Here is an 18,660-nt window from a genome sequence, read left to right as displayed (position 1 = left end):
TGACTTGTATGCCGCCCAATCCTTTAAGACTCAGGGCAGCTCACAACAATATAAAACTATACAATAAAAAGTCAAATTTGAACAATTAATAATGGTAAAAACTCCTCAATATAACTCTATTAATAAAGACTAAAAACCAATAATAATAATAATAATAATAATAATAATAATAATAACAACAACAACAACAACAACCCCTGGATTCAATCAATACTTTCATACCACCATGGATACCAGTCAGATGATGTTGGCTGGAGAAAGCTGTTAATTTTCACGGCCCCCAGGCCTGTTGGCAGAGCCAAGTCTTCAACGCTTTTCCAGAGGGCCAGCAAGATAGGGGCAGTACAAACCTTGGTGAGTAGTTGGTTCCAAAGAACCAGGGCCACCACAATGAAGGCCCTCCCCTGCAGGCCCACCAAGCAGTATTGCTTAGTCGATGGGACACAACATCAACCACAGACTTCTGGTATATGAAGAGAAGCTATTTCTAAGTGGGTAAGCTATTGATCTTCCTTGCAATTATCAGAATAACAGTAATTCTAAATATATCCCCCAAGGAGTTCAACCCAGAAAAATATTCTAAAGTAAAATAGATATTATTTGAAAAGATTACTCCTGGTTTTGGTGAGGCTCAGCTGGTCTTGGTTTTCTCCTTGGTCAGAGCCCAAGCATAGGGAAGGGGAAGCATGGATGATATAAATTTGCCCTGGGACCATCAAGCTGGCATGGACTCTCTCAACTGTGAAGAAATTTGGGTTTGATTTCAAGGGCTACCTGCAGTTCAATTTCAGATCTAGGAGTGAAGGTGACCAGAATGGCTAGGTTGCCTCTCCTGCTGTTACTTCTCTTCTGGCTCCTGCCTTCAACTTCTGCTAAGAGGATGGCGACCAAATGTGTGTTCACAAATCCTTTCCAGAATCAAGAAAAATGGGATCATTACAAGTCTGGCGACCTCATTATTGGTGGAAGTTTGCTCCTGGTAGCTGTTATTTCATCCAGTATCCCAGACTTTAAAAAAAACCCATATCAACTTTCTTTGAAGATTTCGTAAGTTTCTCCTGGTGGGAAAGATGTAAAAAAATTATTTGGTTTGTTTTAGGTTCAGGGACTCCTTCTAGAATATTTGTTCTAGTGATACTTATAATCGGCCACTTTTTGCCTTCCTCAATTAAGAGGCAATCTTCTCAGTCTTTCCACAACTCTTCATCAGGAAGAGTATATAAGGAGGGATAACACCTTAGAAATTGAGATAATCACTGAGATAATCAAAGAAGAAATAGAATATACCCCAGAAGGTATGTTGTTAGGAATCTGGAGGAGACATTACTCCAAACAAACCTTACTTCTTATAACCCATATAAACACAGCAACAAGATTAGCAATAGCACAATTATGGAAGAACGAACAGACCCCAACGGAAAATTTAATAATAAATAAAATATATAATTGTGTGGAAATGGACGAAATTAGTAATTCAGTTAAGGGAAATAAAATCAACAAATCAAAAAGGACATGGCAAAAATGGCATGAATGGATTCAAAAGAGAATATAGAAATAATATAACAGGCAACAGTACAATTGAAATGAATGACAGATACCTTGTAAATATTTTTATTTACCATTCAGGAATTGTAATAAATATTAGACAACAAATGTATAAGAAATGATGCACACTAATGAATGTAGTAGGTTAAAAAATAATGTAATTCACTAACAAAGAAGGTTTGTGATCTGTAAAAACAGGACAAAATGTGATCTGAATTTTCTTCAATGTGAAAATATAATAAAGAAACTTTAAAAAGAAAAAAGAAATTGAGGTGTTCTCTGAGCTTGCTTGTTTCCTGGCAAATATTTCATTACCAAAATTAGGTAATGCTCTGATAATGCGAACTAGTTTGGATAATGAAAACATCAAAGCTCTGAAAGCATCAAAGACCCTGCAGCTGCAAATAATCTCCTTTCTTGGTCCCTTCGAAACTGCACTGGCTTAGGGAAGGAGTTGATTTATAATATTAATTTGGACAGAAAAATTATACTGGAAAATTGAGATAAATACACAGTCCTGAAAAAAGCAAAAAGCAAAAACACAACTCAGTTTTGGAATCAGTCATGCTCATGAAATTGATGCTTTGACTCCAGTTGGAGTCCTCTACTCATCAATGTTTAGCAGAGATGAACTGGATGCTCAAAGAAACATAGAAACATAGAAGACTGACGGCAGAAAAAGACCTCATCTAGTCTGCCCTTATACTATTTCCTGTATTTTATCTTACAATGGATCTATGTTTATCCCAGGCATGTTTAAATGCAGTTACTGTGGATTTACCAACCACGTCTGCTGGAAGTTTGTTCCAAGGATCTACTACTCTTTCAGTCAAATAATATTTTCTCACGTTGCTTCTGATGTTTCCCCCAACTAACTTCAGATTGTGTCCCCTTGTTCTTGTGTTCACTTTCCTATTAAAAACACTTCCCTCCTGGACCTTATTTAAGAGCCAGGATGACGCAGTAGTTAGGGTGCGGCCCTGCAAGCTCCTTCAGCTAACTGCCAGCTGTAGTTCAGCAGTTCAAATCTCACCACCGGTTCAAGGTTGACTCAGCCTTCCATCCTTCCATGGTGGGTAAAATGAGGAGCCAGATTGTTGGGGGCAAGAGGCTGATTCTGTAAACTGCTTAGAAAGAGCTGTAAAAGCACTGTGAAGCGGTATATAAGTCTAACTGCTGTTGCTATTCCTAAAGAGAGATTGACATTAATTAGGGCGCTCAAGGAGAAGTTAGCAAAGTGTAGAAGGACAGAACAATAGTGGGATATATAATTTTATTTATTAAATTTGTATGCCGCCCCGCTCCGCAGATCCCACCCTCCTTGTCTTCTGTAAACTACTCAAGACCCACCTATACCACCAGGCATGGGGGATTTGAGACATCTTTCCCCCAGGCTCCTTATAATTTATGTTTGGTATGTAAGTGTTGTCTGGTTTTAATTATGATAGGGTTTTAGTTATTTTTAATATTAGATTTATGCCATTATAATATTGTTTTTATCATTGTTGTGAGGGGGCGGCATACAAATCTAATAAACTGAATTGAATTGAATTGAATTGAATTGATTAATAATGGCCCATGAAATGGAGAGAGAGGCATTTCTCCTTTCTGATAAAGGTCTTCAAATTTAATGAAAGGTCAGGCTTAAAAAAACCGTAGGTACGGACATCCCAAAAATGAGAAGCATATAAACATGCAATGTAATATATGTTTTTATAAAGAGGTCGTTATAAGAAATGTAACAAACTAGGAAAAAAACCAGACACAGATCTGTATTAAACTATAGAAATGTTGTTTTTAAAATTTGGAAAAACAAATAAATAAAACCTTTAAAAAAAAGGACAGCTTAAAAAACACACACCCTCCTTTGTATTTCTGATGTCCTGCTCCACACCAAATACAAAAAATGGGAAGCAAGGCAAACCCCATCACACACACACACCATCTTTCCTGTAATGCTCCCAATGTTTTTCTCCCTAAAGACCCATCCCCAAGAATTACCAGCAGTTTCTGGCTTTGGTGTTTGCAGTCAGAGAGATCAACAAGGATCTGGTTCTCCTGCCCAACATCACCCTTGGCTTCCATATCTATGACAACCACCAGATTGAGTTGAAGATTTCCGTAATCTGCCTCTCCCTGCTCTCCAGAAGAGGCCGAATGGTTCCAGGTTATAAATGGGACAGGCAGGACCCTCTGCTCTCTGTCATTGGAGGTGACAACCCCAAATCCTCAAGGCAGATGGCCTCCATCTTCGGCCTCTTCAAGGTCCCACAGGTAAGGAGGCTCCTTTAGATAGAGTGATGGCGTAGACAAGTAACAGAAGCACATCTGAAGCCAAAGATGGAACCAGAGGTGTCTTGCAGGGTTACAGTAGGAATCTGTGATTTAGAGAATTCATGATACAGTTGAATTCATTTTTATATTTTATGTTTACATTTATATAGCTCCAAAGAGATAATGAGATCATTCTGAATTGCTGTACTTGCCAAGACAAATTCCTTCCTAATTTATTCATCTTGAAGTTTATCCTTCCAGTGCAGTTCATTCTTTATTTTTATTTTATTTATTTTATCAAGTACGTATTTGTAATACCCATAGATATAACATTATTTATATACATAAGATGGGTACTGATAAGAGGGAACATTAGGACAGGGATGGCAAATCAGGTTGATAGTTTGTTTCCTTGGCATCTCACTTCTTATAACCAGGCAAAATATGAAATGATTGTTCCTCCTAAGGGAAGTGTTCTGTCTGGGTGCCCCCAGACTTCAACACCAACTGGAAAAAACAGCCAGACACGCTTGCAAAAGCAAAGGTACTTTATAGTTGGGAAAACAAACACAGAGACAAAACTGTTCTTACAAAAAGGGTTGTTAGGAGGCTTCACAGCAGAGTCATGACAGCCAGACAATACAACTTCTTGCTGGCACACACACCTCTGTAAAGAATAAGACCCACGCCTCCCCCCAAGGTTTCAGCTTTCAAGGCCACAAGCCAGATTCAGAGACGCCACAGAACACAGCCAGATCGCAGGACTCCCAAAGATAATACTCCACAATTACAGGAAGGGTGGGCCTGCCTTTTCAGCCTTTCTGGGGAGAACCACACCCAAACCCAGCTGTTGCCTATTTAGTGCTGGAAATACCTGGCTAATTGTCGCCTTCGCTGGGCTGCTCTTCTCTGCCTGAGATCAATCATGGCTTGTGCATCCTCAGCCAAGGACTCCAGGCTGCTTGCTGGGGAGAGCTCCATCCCGGGGGACTCAGGCTGTTCCCCCTCTCCCTCAGCCTGACCTTCCTCCTCCCCGTCTGCCTGGGCCTCCTCCTCCTCCTGTTCCTCATCCTCCCCCTCTGAGGATGGAGCCGGCAGAGGTTCAGCCGTTCCCTGAGGAGCCTCAGATGGAATCACAACAGGAAGAAGCTTCAAATTATCTCTGAGACCACCTTCTGCCACACGAATCCCAATGTCCAGTGAGGTCCCACATAGTTGGTCTTCTCAGGGTCCCGTCAACCAGACAATGTTGGCTGGTGGGGCCTAGGGGAAGAGCCTTCTCTGTGGTGGCCCCGGTCCTCTGGAACCAGCTCGCCCCAGAGATTCGTACGGCCTCCACCCTCCTTGCTTTCCAAAAATATTTGAAGACTCATCTTTGCCGCCAGGCCTGGGGCCCTTATAACTCTCCCCCCCGGCCAACAAATGTCTGCGAATGGATCTATGGATTGAGTGAATGAGATTGGAATGTTTTTAAGCTTTTAGGATGTTTTTTTAAAGTCTTTTAACAGTCATTAATTGGATCAAATTATTTTATTATGTATTCTATGTTTGTAGAAAGCCGCCCCGAGTCCACAGAGAGGAGTGGCATACTAATCCAATTAATAAATAATAAATAAATAAATCAACCTAGCTCTTAAATTGAGTCAGCTGGTTGTAGGGCAATCAACCACACAGTGGTGACAACTCAAGTCACCACAAATCTTCACTTTGTCCTTCAAAGAAGATTCTCACTTTCCCCAGCTTGGCATTGGCTTTGAGTTGACTCAGAGGGACCAAAGAGTTGATCCTTCCTCCTTCCGGATTAATCCCAACGAATTTCCTGAGTATGAGGATTTAGTCCAGCTCCTTCTCTACTTCGAATGGAACTGGGTTGGCCTTATGGCCCCCAAAGATGACGATGGAGAACATTTCCTCTCATCACTGGTGCCGATGCTCAAGGAGATGGAGATCTGCCTGGCCTTCATGGAAAAATACAAATTTGATATTGATGCAATAAGAGGATTGAAAATGCTTCATCTTTTCAAAACTTTGTCTAGCGCTGAAGTGATCATTCTATTTGGAGACTCCCACAGTATTGCAAATGTACTGATGGCCTTGTATTGTCAAGAAGAATTGACAAAGAAAGCATTTTTCAAGGTTTGGATCATCACTTCCCATTGGAAATTTAATGTGATAGCAGGCAATGCTCAATTGAAAGACATAAAGCGCTTCCATGGCTCTCTGCATTTTAGGGGCCGCACCGCTGATGTCCCAGAATTCGGTCATTTCCTCCTGTCTTTAGACCCATTGAACCCACAAGGGGATGTTTTTCTCCCACTGTGGTGGGAATGGGTCTTTGGTTGCCGGTTCCACCACATACTTCAGAATAAGAATGCATGGGAAAAACAATGTACAGGAAAGGAGAATCTACAGAATGTGCCAACTTACATGTTTGAAATAAGAATGACAGGTGAAAGTTACAACATCCACAACTCCATTTATGCTGTGGCGTATGCGTTACACGCAATGTCTAGAGCAGGAGGGCTACCAACTAAGTATAGGCTTGGAAAGAGGATCTCAAAGGTCCAATCATGGCAGGTAATCCCTAGGACTCTTCACCCAATCTATAGTTCTTTAGAGAGGAAACTCCCCATATGTATTTTCTGAATTACTGGTTTGCAATTGTAATATGTGACGGAGTGTGTATTTGCAATTCTGAGGTGTTCACTACCAAATACATGCATTTCAGAAGAGTTTTAACAGTTTTAACAGGGTTTTTTTTAAAAAAAAAAACTACTGTATTTTTGGAGTATAAGACACACCCTTTTCCTCCCTAAAAGAGGCTGAAAATCCATGTGAATCTTATACTCTGAATGCAGCTTTTTTTGGAGGTTTTTTCCTGCAGCCCTAACTAGGTGCTAATATCTACATGAAACCGCTGGGTGAGATCATCCAAGGACATGGGGTGAGGTATCATCAATATGCCGATGATACCCAGCTATACATCTCCACCCCATGTCCAGTCAACGAAGCAGTGGAAGTGATGTGCCGGTGCCTGGAGGCTGTTGGGGCCTGGATGGGTGTCAACAAACTCAAACTCAACCCAGACAAGACAGAGTGGCTGTGGGTCTTGCCTCCCAAGGACAATTCCATCTGTCAGTCCATTACCCTGGGGGGGGACTATTGATCCCCTCAGAGAGGGTCCGCAACTTGGGCATCCTCCTCGATCCACAGCTGACATTGGAACATCATCTTTCGGCTGTGGCGAGTGGGGCGTTTGCCCAGGTTCGCCTGGTGCACCAGTTGCGGCCCTATTTGGACAGGGAGTCACTGCTCACAGTCACTCATGCACTCATCACCTCGAGGTTCGATTACTGCAATGCTCTCTACATGGGGCTACATTTGAAAAGTGTTCGGAAACTTCAGATCGTGCAGAATGCGGCTGCGAGAGCCATCGTGGGGCTTCCTAGATTCGCCCACATTTCGCCCTACATGGCATTGGGCCAGAATACATCCGGAAACGCCTTCTACCGCACGAATCCCAGCGGCCGATAAGGTCCCACAGAGTTGGCCTTCTCCGGGTCCCATCGACCAAACAATGTTGTTTGGCGGGCCCCGGGGAAGAGCCTTCTCTGTGGCGGCCCCGGCCCTCTGGAACCAACTCCCCACAGAGATTAGAACGGTCCCACCCTCCTTGTCTTTTGCAAATTACTTAAGACCCACCTTTGTCGCCAGGCATGGGGGAGTTAAGTTATCCTTTCCCCCTAGGCTATTACAAGTTATGCATGGTATGTTTGTGTGTATGTTTGGTTTTTTATAATAAGGGTTTTTTTAGTTGTTTTTATTAATTGGATTATTCATGTTGTTTTACCACTGTTGTTAGCCACCCCAAGTCTGCGGAGAGAGGCGGCATACAAATCCAATAAATAATAATAAAATAATAATAATAATCTTCCCAGCTCTTATCCTGCAGGTTCTTTCATTGTTACTGTCCGAGAAGAATGTTTTCCATTCCCTAAGTTTTTGCAGAGGTTTTTTTATTACTCTAACTAGAAAGTAAGTTCCTTTCTAGCCCTAACCAGGTGCTAACGATGTTTCCAGCGCTTACCACTCGCAAGCTCTTTCATTGCTACTCTCTGCTAAGAATGTTTTCCAAGCCCTGTCTTTGCAGTTTTTTCCATTGCTCTAACTTGCTCCAAATGTTTCTTTCTAGCCATAACTAGGTACTAATGATGTTCCCAGCTCTTATCTGCTTGCAAGCTCTTTCACTGTTACTCTCTGAGAATAATGTTTTCCAAACCATGTCTTTGTAGGTTTCTTTATTGTTCTACTCGCTCTGAATGTTTCTTTCAAGCTCTAACCAGGTGCTAACAATGTTCCCAGTTCTTACTGGCTTGCAAGCTCTTTCATTGTTACTCTCTCCAAATAGGTTTCTTTAAAGCCCTAACCAGGGGATCAAATAATTTGCTGAAACTGACCAGACTAAGGATGCTAGCCAGATGAATATCTGGTAAGCAGATTCTTTTTCCTATTTTCCTCCCCAAAAACTAAGGTGTGTCTTATACTCCAAAAATATGGTAATATCAATAAAATGTAAGGTTTTGTTGAAAAGGGGTAAAGGAGGGAAGAGGAAAAGTAAAGAAAACCATTTCCCCACAATCTCTAGAGAGGAAAGATGTTCCTATTAGATCCTGAATGTTCTTCAGTGGTTACCTGAAGAGGTTGACAGATCCACGCAGGAGATGTCAGCTCCGAGAAAGATGGAAATAGGTCAATTGATGTTCTAATGGGTACATTTGAAGAACCATCTTAAAATATTTATGTGTTGGAATCATTTGATAAAGCTGGAGTTGAAGAAGTCGTGATTAAAATGCCCAATGATAAAGAGTATCATTTGTGGTATTGGGAAATGAATGAAATATTTAGTGTTATCCATGATTGCTCAGATCTCCACCAAGGGAAATTCTCTAGCTTCTCAGATATACAACCACTGCTAAATGATGGCTATCACAGAATGACAGAAGCTCATGATGTCTCATGTGTGTCTTCAGCCAAGTATTCCAATGTCTGAAGGTCTCGTTTCTTTCAGATTCTTCCCTATTTGAGAAAAGTCCAATTCAATAACAGTGCTGGGGATGAAATCTCCTTCTCAGAAAATGGACTAGGTTCTGGTGGCTTTGATATTCTCAACTGGGTTCTCCTGCCCAATCGATCTTTTGTCCCTGTGAAAGTTGGGCAAATGGATCCTGGGGCTCGCCCAGGCCAGGATCTGACCATTAAATCTGATGCAATCGTTTGGGCCACAAAGGTAAACTGGAAGGATTTGTTCAAGGCAAAGTTTTATTTTTGCCTGGACATGCAGAACATCTTTCTAACTGAAAAACAGGTCTATTAAATCAGAAAACAAGATATCTGAAAAGTCTGGACTCCGGTAGTCTTAAATCAAACTGGTTTATTCATGGCAAGAGAGAATACAAACACTGGAACGGTAGAATTGCCGGAATGAGGGCAACGGCTAACCCGTTGCCCTTTTATACTCTTTTTAACGCGGGCTTTTACCAACTGACACACATTTAACTTTCGCGGCTATTTTCTGAATAGCCGCGTCTTAACCAATCGCAGATTTTCTGCGAATATTTTTAAACAAACACAACACCCCTCCCTCTTCGGCTGAGACCATGATTACGTGTTAATCCACGTCACATAGTCCTGCAAGCGGATTGGTGGTTTCACAGATCTCTGGGACCTGCGCAGTTCATTTTGCTGGGAGCTGCTTGCCTGGACGGCTGGCTCCGTTGCTCCGCTAAGGCTAGTCTCTGACGGGCCTGGTTGCGATGATGCATTTTGATCTTCGCCGGCCGCCAGGGGCAACAAGCAGCCATCGCTGGAGTCTCGAGGTGGTTCTGGTAAGTCCTCTATTGGTTTGTCTACAGTAGGTAAAATGTCTGGGTTAGTCTTCATTCTTTTGCGTAGTTGGTCGACATGCCGATGCCAACTGCGCCCATCTGTTAATATTACAACATATGTTTTTAAACCTGTTTTATCCAATACTGTGCCATCTTTCCATTTATCGTTTGAATCATAGTCTTTGGCATAAATTAAATCCCCGATGTTAAACTGTCTCTCACTTTGTATTTTTATTTCTTTTTGGTCATTCTGGTAATTTGGGTGAATTCTGTCTAATTTAGAACGAAGGTTTCTGCCCATTAAAAGTTCTGCCGGGCTTTTGTTTGTTGACGCTGACGGCGTAATATGCTGAATGGTTAAAAATTCATCAATTTGTTGTTGCCAATCTCCTAGTGGTGCTTTGTTTAATGCTTCCTTTGTGGTTCTAACCATTCGTTCTGCTTGCCCATTAGCTTGGGCAAAATTCGGTGGAGTGAGCACATGTCTTATGCCCTGGTCTGCAAGAAATAGTTCCATTTGACGGGCTGTTAACTGAGGCCCGTTGTCAGATACCAAAATGTCTGGAATACCATGTGTGGCAAACATTTTCCTTAATGCCTTTATAGTTGCACTAGTAGTTGTGGATGCCATGAGTTCAATTTCCAGCCACTTGGAGTATGCATCCACAACCAGTAAAAAGGATTGGCCCCTGATTGGTCCTGCAAAGTCAATATGTATTCTAGACCAGGGCCCTCTTGGTGTTGGCCACTCTGATGGTGTAACTTTTGGTGGGTTGGGTCTTGTTCTCTGGCAGGGTATACAACCACCCACCCATGACTCTATGTCCTTGTCCAACCCTGGCCACCATAAATGACTTCTGGCAATAGTTTTCATTTTGACTATTCCTGGGTGACCTATATGCAATAACTGCAAAGCTTGCTTCTGTAAGGCTTTTGGAATAACAACCCTGTCTCCCCACAATATGCAATCTTTTAACACATTTAATTCAAAATGTCTATTCTTAAAAGGTTGAAATTGGTTTGGTTGTTGTTCAATTGGCCATCCCTTTAATATCCATTGTTTAATATATTTCAAAATTGGATCTGCTTGAGTCTGATTGGCTATTTCTGTTGCTGTTAATAACGTTTGTTTACTAGATTCAATTAATAAAACGCTTGAGGCAGGGGCTGGATCATTGACTAATTCTGTTTGGGGGCACCTGCTTAATGCATCAGCATTTCCTATGTCTTTCCCCCCCCTGTGGATTAATGTATAATTGTAAGCGGCTAGAAAAATAGTCCAGCGAGTCATGCGAGGAGAAAGAAAGGCGGGAGTTTGTTTGTTTCCCGCCAAAATGCCTAAAAGCGGTTTATGGTCGGTGATTAACGTAAAGGGCCGACCACAAAGGTAATAATGAAAACGTTTAACTCCAGCGACAAGGGCTAACGCCTCCTTGTCGAGCTGGGAGTAATTCCTTTCAGCTGCCGAAAGAGTTTTAGAATAATAGGCTATTGGGGCTTCTGTGCCGTCCGGAAAGTTATGGCTGAGGACGGCTCCTATGCCGAACGGTGAAGCGTCGCAGGTTAGGGATAAGGGCATAGCTACATTATATTGCACTAGGACACTATTGGAGGAAAGTTAATTTTTTACTGCTTGGAAAGCGGCTTGTTCTTTTGGTCCCCACGTCCAGGCAGAGTCTTTCTTTAGGAGGTTATGAAGCGGTTCTGCCACCGTCGCTTTCTGTTTAAGAAAGACGGAATAAAAGTTAAGGAGTCCTAGGAATGCTTGTAAGTCTGTCTTATCTGAAGGGGTGGGGGCATTTCTTATGGCATCAACTTTGTCATTTGTGGGGTGAATCCCAAAACGATCTATTGTAAACCCCAAGAATTCAACTTTGGGCACAGCCCAAGAACATTTGTCTGCTTTCAAGTGGAGTCCTGTTTCTTTAAATTTGGTTAAAACGCGCCTGATTCTGTCCCATAACTCAGATTTGGATGTGGCAGATATTAATACGTCGTCGAAATATGGAACGACCCCAGGAATATTATTTAAAATGCGTTCCATCAAACCCTGAAAAATACCTGGGGCGGTAGAGACTCCAAACTGGAGCCGGGTGCATTTAAAGGCACCTCTATGAGTTACGATTGTCTGGGCTTCAGAGGTGTCTTGATCTACGGTGAGCTGTTGATATGCCTGTGCCAGGTCCAACTTCGCGAAGATGGACCCATTTCCTAAGGTGTGCAAGAGTTGTTGCACTACTGGAATTGGATAGGCATTATGCTGTAGTGCTTTATTAATCGTGGCCTTATAATCTGCGCAAATTCTAATAGAGCCATCCGGCTTAACGGGCGTTACAATAGGAGTTTCCCATTTAGCGTGGTCAGTGGGAACTAAAATGCCCTGAGCTATTAATTTGTCCAATTGTTCATCCACTTTAGGCAAAAGTGGAATGGGGATTCTGCGGGGCTTTAATCGGATGGGCGAAATATTTGGGTCCAAATTAAACGAAATGGGGCTGCCTGTATATTTACCTAGAGCGCTAGAGAAAACTTCGGGAAATTCTTTCAATAAATCATTTGGGTCAAAAGAGTCACATACATTGTTAACCCCTGAAATTTCAATACCTAAAGGTTGTAACCATCGAAGTCCCAGTAATGAGTGTTTAGGACCGTCAACCACTAACAGAGGTAAAAAGCCTTGAAATTTTTTAAACGCAATAGGAACATTTAAGCATCCTAACACTGGAATTGAATGGCCCTGAAAATCACTCAAACCCGGTTCCCACGGTTGCAAGTCAGTTTGTTTTACACGAGGTAAATATAATTTAAGTTTTTCCCAAGGCATTATGGAATGTCTGGACCCGGTGTCTAATTCCATTTGGCAGGGGTGGCCGTTGAGGAAAAGAGAAACAAATAGTTTGTTTTCCGCAGCGGGAAAATTGCAGTTTACGGAAGAAGGGGAGTTACCTCGTTGGTTAGAAGAGGGCGAGTTGTCAGCCGGGCGGGAAACGTTGCGCGAAAACGGTGGTCGTCGATTCCTCGGTGAAAAATAGGGTCGTTGGTTTTGTTGAGTTGCTGGAGTTGGGTTGGCGGCGCGGCAGACTTCGGCGATGTGGCCGCGGCGCTGGCAACGGCGGCAGTAGGCGTCCTTGAAATGGCAGCGAAAACGAGGGTGGTTTCCGTTGCAGCCGGCACATCTGTCTGCACGGGAGGCTTCTTTGGCGTCGTGGTCGGAGGCTCTTCGGATTTGGAGACAGGTGTCGTCTGGAGTAGCGGATTCTGAGTGTTTTTCATCGGAAGGGCAGGCGTGCCAAGGTGATTCATCAGGAATGTGATGAACGGTTGAGGTTGCGCGTTTAATTTCGGCAACAGATGTTTCAGATACCTCGGAGGCTTTTGCTGCCTTAAGAATGTCTTGGAGAGAGGCATCCTCATCAACTAAGTATTTCTTCTGGAGCGTGATATTGGTTAGACCGAAAATAAGGCGGTCCATGAGCTGTTCCTCTGGATCCTTGTATTTGCACTTCGGGAGGAGTGCGCGTAGGCGAGTTATAAAATCGTTGGTGGATTCTCCGTCCGCTTGCCTCATCTGAGCGAATTGATGGCGGTATACGCGGACAGGAGTCGTCGGCTGATAATGGGCGGCAAGTTTTGCTTGTAGAGTTGACCATGCGACGGTTTCCAGGGTGTCTGGGTCAACGAGTGTAGAGGCTAGGCTGTAGACTTCTGTGCCGCAATAAGCGAGGAATATAGCTTTCTTCCTCTCGTCATCGGCGTCATGTAGATTGCTCGCTTTCAAGAAAAATGTAAATTTGGACATATACGAGGTCCAAGCTTCCGTCTCGGAGTTGAATACGGGCGGCGGTGGAGCCATGGCCGAGTTCATGGCTGCGTTAGCGGGAGTTCGACCTCCTCGTCGCCACTGAAAAGTCTGGACTCCGGTAGTCTTAAATCAAACTGGTTTATTCATGGCAAGAGAGAATACAAACACTGGAACGGTAGAATTGCCGGAATGAGGGCAACGGCTAACCCGTTGCCCTTTTATACTCTTTTTAACGCGGGCTTTTACCAACTGACACACATTTAACTTTCGCGGCTATTTTCTGAATAGCCGCGTCTTAACCAATCGCAGATTTTCTGCGAATATTTTTAAACAAACACAACAATATCTATTTAATGGAAAACCTGTGTTGGATGTAAAAAACATTGGAGCACTGATGCGTGTCACGTCAAAATACTGGGATTGGGCGTTTTCCCAGGTTCACCTGGTGCACCAGTTGCGGCCCTATTTGGACAGGGAGTCATTGCTCACAGTCACTCGTGCCCTCATCACCTCGAGGTTCGATTACTGCAACGCTCTCTACATGGGGCTACCTTTGAAAAGTGTTCAGAAACTCCAGATCGTGCAGAACGCAGCTGCAAGAGCCATCGTGGGGCTTCCAAGATTCGCCCACGTTTCTTCAACACTCCGTGGCTTGCATTGGCTGCCGATCAGTTTCCAGTCACAATTCAAAGTGTTGGCGATGACCTTTAAAGCCCTACATGGCAATGGACCAGATTACCTCCAGAACCGCCTGCTACCGCACGAATCCCAGCGACCGATAAGGTCCCACAGAGTTGGCCTTCTCTGGGTCCCATCGACTAAACAATGTCGTTTGGCAGGCCGCAGGGGAAGAGCCTTCTCTGTGGCGGCCCCAGCCCTCTGGAACCAACTCCCCCCGGAGATTAGAACTGCCCCCACCCTCCCTGTCTTTCGTAAACTACTCAAGACTCATTTATACCGCCAGGCATGGGGGAGTTGAGATAGCTTTTCCCCCTAGACCATTACAAGTTATGCATGGTATGTTTGTGTGTATGTTTGGTTTTATAATAGGGGTTTTTAGTTGTTTTTATTATTGGATTGTACATGTTGTGTTTATTATTGTTGTTAGCCGCCCCGAGTCTGCGGAGAGGGGCGGCATACAAATCCAATTAATAATAATAATAGTAATAGTAATAATAATAATAATAATAATAATAATAATAATAATAATAATAATAATAATAATATTATTATTATATTGAAGTCTCAGAATGCAATTAAAGAACAGAAATTTCTATGGGTCATACATATACAGTTTGATCACCATGATTTTTTGTTTTAGAATAGATTGACCCCAGTTTCAGTAGCTTTCCTTATATCCTTATATCCATCCTAAGATAAAATACAGAAAACAGTATAAGGGCAGACTAGATGGACCATGAGGTCTTTTTCTGCTGTCAGACTTCTATGTTTCTATGTTTCCTTTGCATGCTACATTCCAAATTCCAACTTCAACATCCATTGGTGATTAGGGAGTGCCACTGGTTGGATTTTCCCCAAATATTTTTCTGGTGAACCATTTCTGAAGATGGACTTAGAACGTGAAAATGAATAAACGAAACATATCCATTGCTGGTGCCATTTCAAGCATTTTCCTTTTCCCTTTTAGAAGGCTCCCTTGGCCAGGTGTGGCCTGAAAAGGTGCCAGGCAGGAGAGAGAAGAAGAGTTCCAGAGGGAGAACAGGTTTGCTGCTACCAATGTGCCCCATGCCCGGAAGGGACCATTTCTAATGAGACAGGTAGAGCTCATGTCCAATTTGTATCTTCTAGGACCAAGTAAGCCATTAAGTAGGAACAAATATCAATTATGTTGTCATTCTGGTATATTGACATTTGTCAAAAGATTCATTCTGAATTCCTGGATCTAATCTCTGCTGCCCTCCAGGCCACCATTCCTGCTCCTTAGAAAATTTTTATGGAAGGTTTTCACCCTTGGAAGCTTATACCCACCCGAACCTCACAGAACTAGGTAAAATGGTTACATATAAACATATATCTAAAGAGGATGGGAATATTAAGACAAGAGCAGAATTAGAAAAAGAAGAAATTAAACTAGAATGGTGGGAATATTTACAGATTATATATAAATATGATAAGGATAAGAGAGACTTAGGAATTGAGAAAGAAAAGACATTGGACAAATTACTGTTAGAACCTCAGGAAAAAACAATTCAGAAAATATATCGCCATCTACTATCTCAGAATGAGGAAAAGGGAAAAATAAAGTCAAACATGAAAAAATGGGATCAAAATTTTGGATACAGTATAAAGTGTGCAATAGGGTTGATATTCCTGGAGGGGTCTGTAATATGGTAAATGATTTAGCTTTACTAGATAAATGGTCAAAGCAATGGAAACTGCAGTTTAATGTTTCCAAATGTAAAATAATTCACTTGGGGAAAAGGAATCCTCAATCTGAGTATTGTATTGGCAGTTCTGTGTTAGCAAAAGCTTCAGAAGAAAAGGACATGGGGCTACCTTTGAAAAGTGTTCGGAAACTTCAGATCATGCAGAATGCAGCTGCGAGGGCAGTCATGGGCTTACCTAGGTATGCCCATGTTTCACCATCACTCCGCAGTCTGTATTGGCTGCCAATCAGTTTCCGGTCACAATTCAAAGTGTTGGTTATGACCTATAAAGCCCTTCATGGCACTGGACCAGAATATCGCCGAGACCGCCTCCTGCCGCATGAATCCCAGCAACCGATTAGGTCCCACAGAGTGGGCCTTCTCCGGGTCCCATCAACTAAACAATGTCGGTTGGCGGGCCCCAGGGGAAGGGCCTTCTCTGTGGCAGCACCGTCCCTCTGGAACCAACTCCCCCCGGAGATTAGAACTGCCCCTGCTCTTCCTGCCTTCCGTAAACTCCTTAAAACCCACCTTTGCCGTCAGGCATGGGGGAACTGAAACATCTCCCCCTGGGCATGTTTAATTTATACATGGTATGCTTGTGTGTGTGTCTGGTGGTATATGGGGTTTTTTAAATTTTCAAATATTTTAAATTTAGTTGGATTATTTATGATTTGTTCCACGGGTTGTGAGCCGCCCCGAGTCTTCGGAGAGGGGCGGCATACAAATCCAAATAATAAATAAATAATAAATAAATTTAGGGGTAGTGATTTCTGACAGTCTCAAAATGGATGAGCAGTGTGGTCGGGTGGTAGGAAAAGCAAGTAGGATGCTTGGCTGCATAGCTAGAGGTATAACAAGCAGGAAGAGGGAGATTGTGATCCCCTTATATAGAGCGGTGGTGAGACTACATTTGGAATACTGTGTCCAGTTCTGGAGACCTCACCTACAAAAAGATATTGACAAAATTGAACGGGTCCAAAGACGGGCTACAAGAATGGTGGAAGGTCTTAAGTATAAAATGTATCAGGAAAGACTTAATGAACTCAATCTGTATAGTCTGGAGGACAGAAGGAAAAGGGGGGACATGATCGAAACATTTAAATATGTTAAAGGGTTAAATAAGGTTCAGGAGGGAAGTGTTTTTAATAGGAAAGTGAACACAAGAACAAGGGGACACAATCTGAAGTTAGTTGGGGGAAAGATCAAAAGCAACATGGGAAAATATTATTTTACTGAAAGAGTAGTAGATCCTTGGAACAAACTTCCAGCAGACATGGTTGGTCAATCCACAGTAACTGAATGTAAACATGCCTGGGATAAACATATATCCATCCTAAGATAAAATACAGGAAATAGTATAAGGGCAGACTAGATGGACCATGAGGCAGGTGAGGTCTCCAGAACTCAAATTGAGCCAAAGAGTTGAAAGCATCCTTGCCCCTGGCAAATGCATCCTTAGGGTTATCAGTATTAAAAGATGATCAGCCCTTTTTGACACACCATCAAATGAAAAGTGACTCTTGATTTCAGATGCAGCTTCCTGTGACCCCTGCCCAAAAGACCAATACCCCAACAAGGACAAGGACCACTGCATTGGCAAGAAGGTTCACTTCCTTTCCTATCAAGAGCCTCTGGGATCTGCTATAGTTTCACTCACACTTTCTCTGGCTGTGATCACGCTGGCCGTTCTGGCCATTTTTCATCAACATCATGAGACACCAATCATCAAAGCCAACAACCGAAATCTCACCTACCTCCTCCTCATCTCCCTCCTGCTCTGCTTCCTCTGCTCCTTCCTCTTCATTGGTCGACCCAGGAAGCTCACCTGTCTCTTCCGACAAACTACCTTTGCCATTCTCTTTTCCCTTGCAGTTTCCTCTGTCTTGGCAAAGACTGTCATGGTGGTTTTGGCCTTCATGGCTACCAAGCCAGGGAACAGGGCAAGGAAACTCTTAGGAAAACCTCTGACCAACTCCATTATCTTAGTTTGTCCCATGATTCAAACACTTCTTTGTGCCACCTGGCTGGTAATTTCTCCCCCATTTCCCAACATGGACTTCCACTCCTTGATAGGAGAGGCCATCTTGGAATGTAATGAAGGCTCAGCTTCAATGTTTTACACTGTCCTTGCCTATCTAGGGCTTCTGGCCTTCATGAGTTTCACAGTGGCCTTTCTGGCTAGGAAATTGCCTGACAGCTTTAATGAAGCCAAGTTTATTACTTTCAGCATGCTGGTCTTTTGCAGTGTTTGGATCACCTTCCTCCCCACCTACCTGAGCACCAAAGGGAAGTCCATGGTGGCCGTGGAGATCTTCTCCATCTTAGCTTCTGGAGCTGGTCTCTTGGCCTGTATCTTTACCCCAAAATGCTATATTATTTTACTGAAGCCCCATCTGAATTGTAAAGAAAATATAATGAAGCATGCCGTTCTCTGATTTTTGTGCAATTGGAAAATTTTATTTTGATTTGGAGACAGTTTGTATTTGATTTTATTTCTAAAATGAGAGGGAATTGTTCTTTAAATATTTGGAAATCAAGTGAAGTGATGAATCACAAACTATCTCTTAATCAGCAACAATCATACACCTGCTTGTTTTTCATTAATTCCATTTGTCATCACTAAGGCCACAGTAATCAACCTGGGAAGAAACATAGATATTGAAGATATGAATTTTCATTTTCCCCAGGACAGCTTCCCACTTCATTTTTTTCATCAAAAGAATGTTTAAAATATTTCAATATTTTTAAGCATGTTGAGTTCCCT

The 18,660-nt window shown here is 42.6% G+C and overlaps 1 protein-coding gene across 1 annotated transcript; it reads left to right on the top strand.

The window, feature by feature from the left end:
* Positions 1-436: 436 nt before the first annotated feature.
* On the top strand, positions 437-18,331 carry LOC139158169 (vomeronasal type-2 receptor 26-like). Its single transcript, XM_070735586.1, has 6 exons — positions 437-495; positions 3,528-3,819; positions 5,560-6,396; positions 8,888-9,106; positions 15,155-15,284; positions 17,427-18,331. Exons 1-6 carry the CDS (start codon positions 437-439, stop codon positions 18,329-18,331), a joined length of 2,442 nt encoding a protein of 813 aa, XP_070591687.1.
* Positions 18,332-18,660: the final 329 nt, after the last annotated feature.

This window comes from Erythrolamprus reginae, chromosome 1 (genome assembly GCF_031021105.1).
Source record: "Erythrolamprus reginae isolate rEryReg1 chromosome 1, rEryReg1.hap1, whole genome shotgun sequence".
NCBI classification, from domain to species: Eukaryota; Metazoa; Chordata; class Lepidosauria; order Squamata; family Dipsadidae; genus Erythrolamprus; species Erythrolamprus reginae.
This window is presented reverse-complemented; position numbering and strand designations above follow the sequence as displayed.

Excerpts from the sequence above, each read along its gene's own strand:
- LOC139158169 (XM_070735586.1), top strand. The coding sequence starts at position 437 with ATGGGACACAACATCAACCACAGACTTCTGGTATATGAAGAGAAGCTA. Across the intron at positions 6,397-8,887 it reads CAAAGGTCCAATCATGGCAG|ATTCTTCCCTATTTGAGAAA; the intron begins GTAATCCCTAGG and ends CGTTTCTTTCAG. Across the intron at positions 9,107-15,154 it reads CAATCGTTTGGGCCACAAAG|AAGGCTCCCTTGGCCAGGTG; the intron begins GTAAACTGGAAG and ends TTTCCCTTTTAG.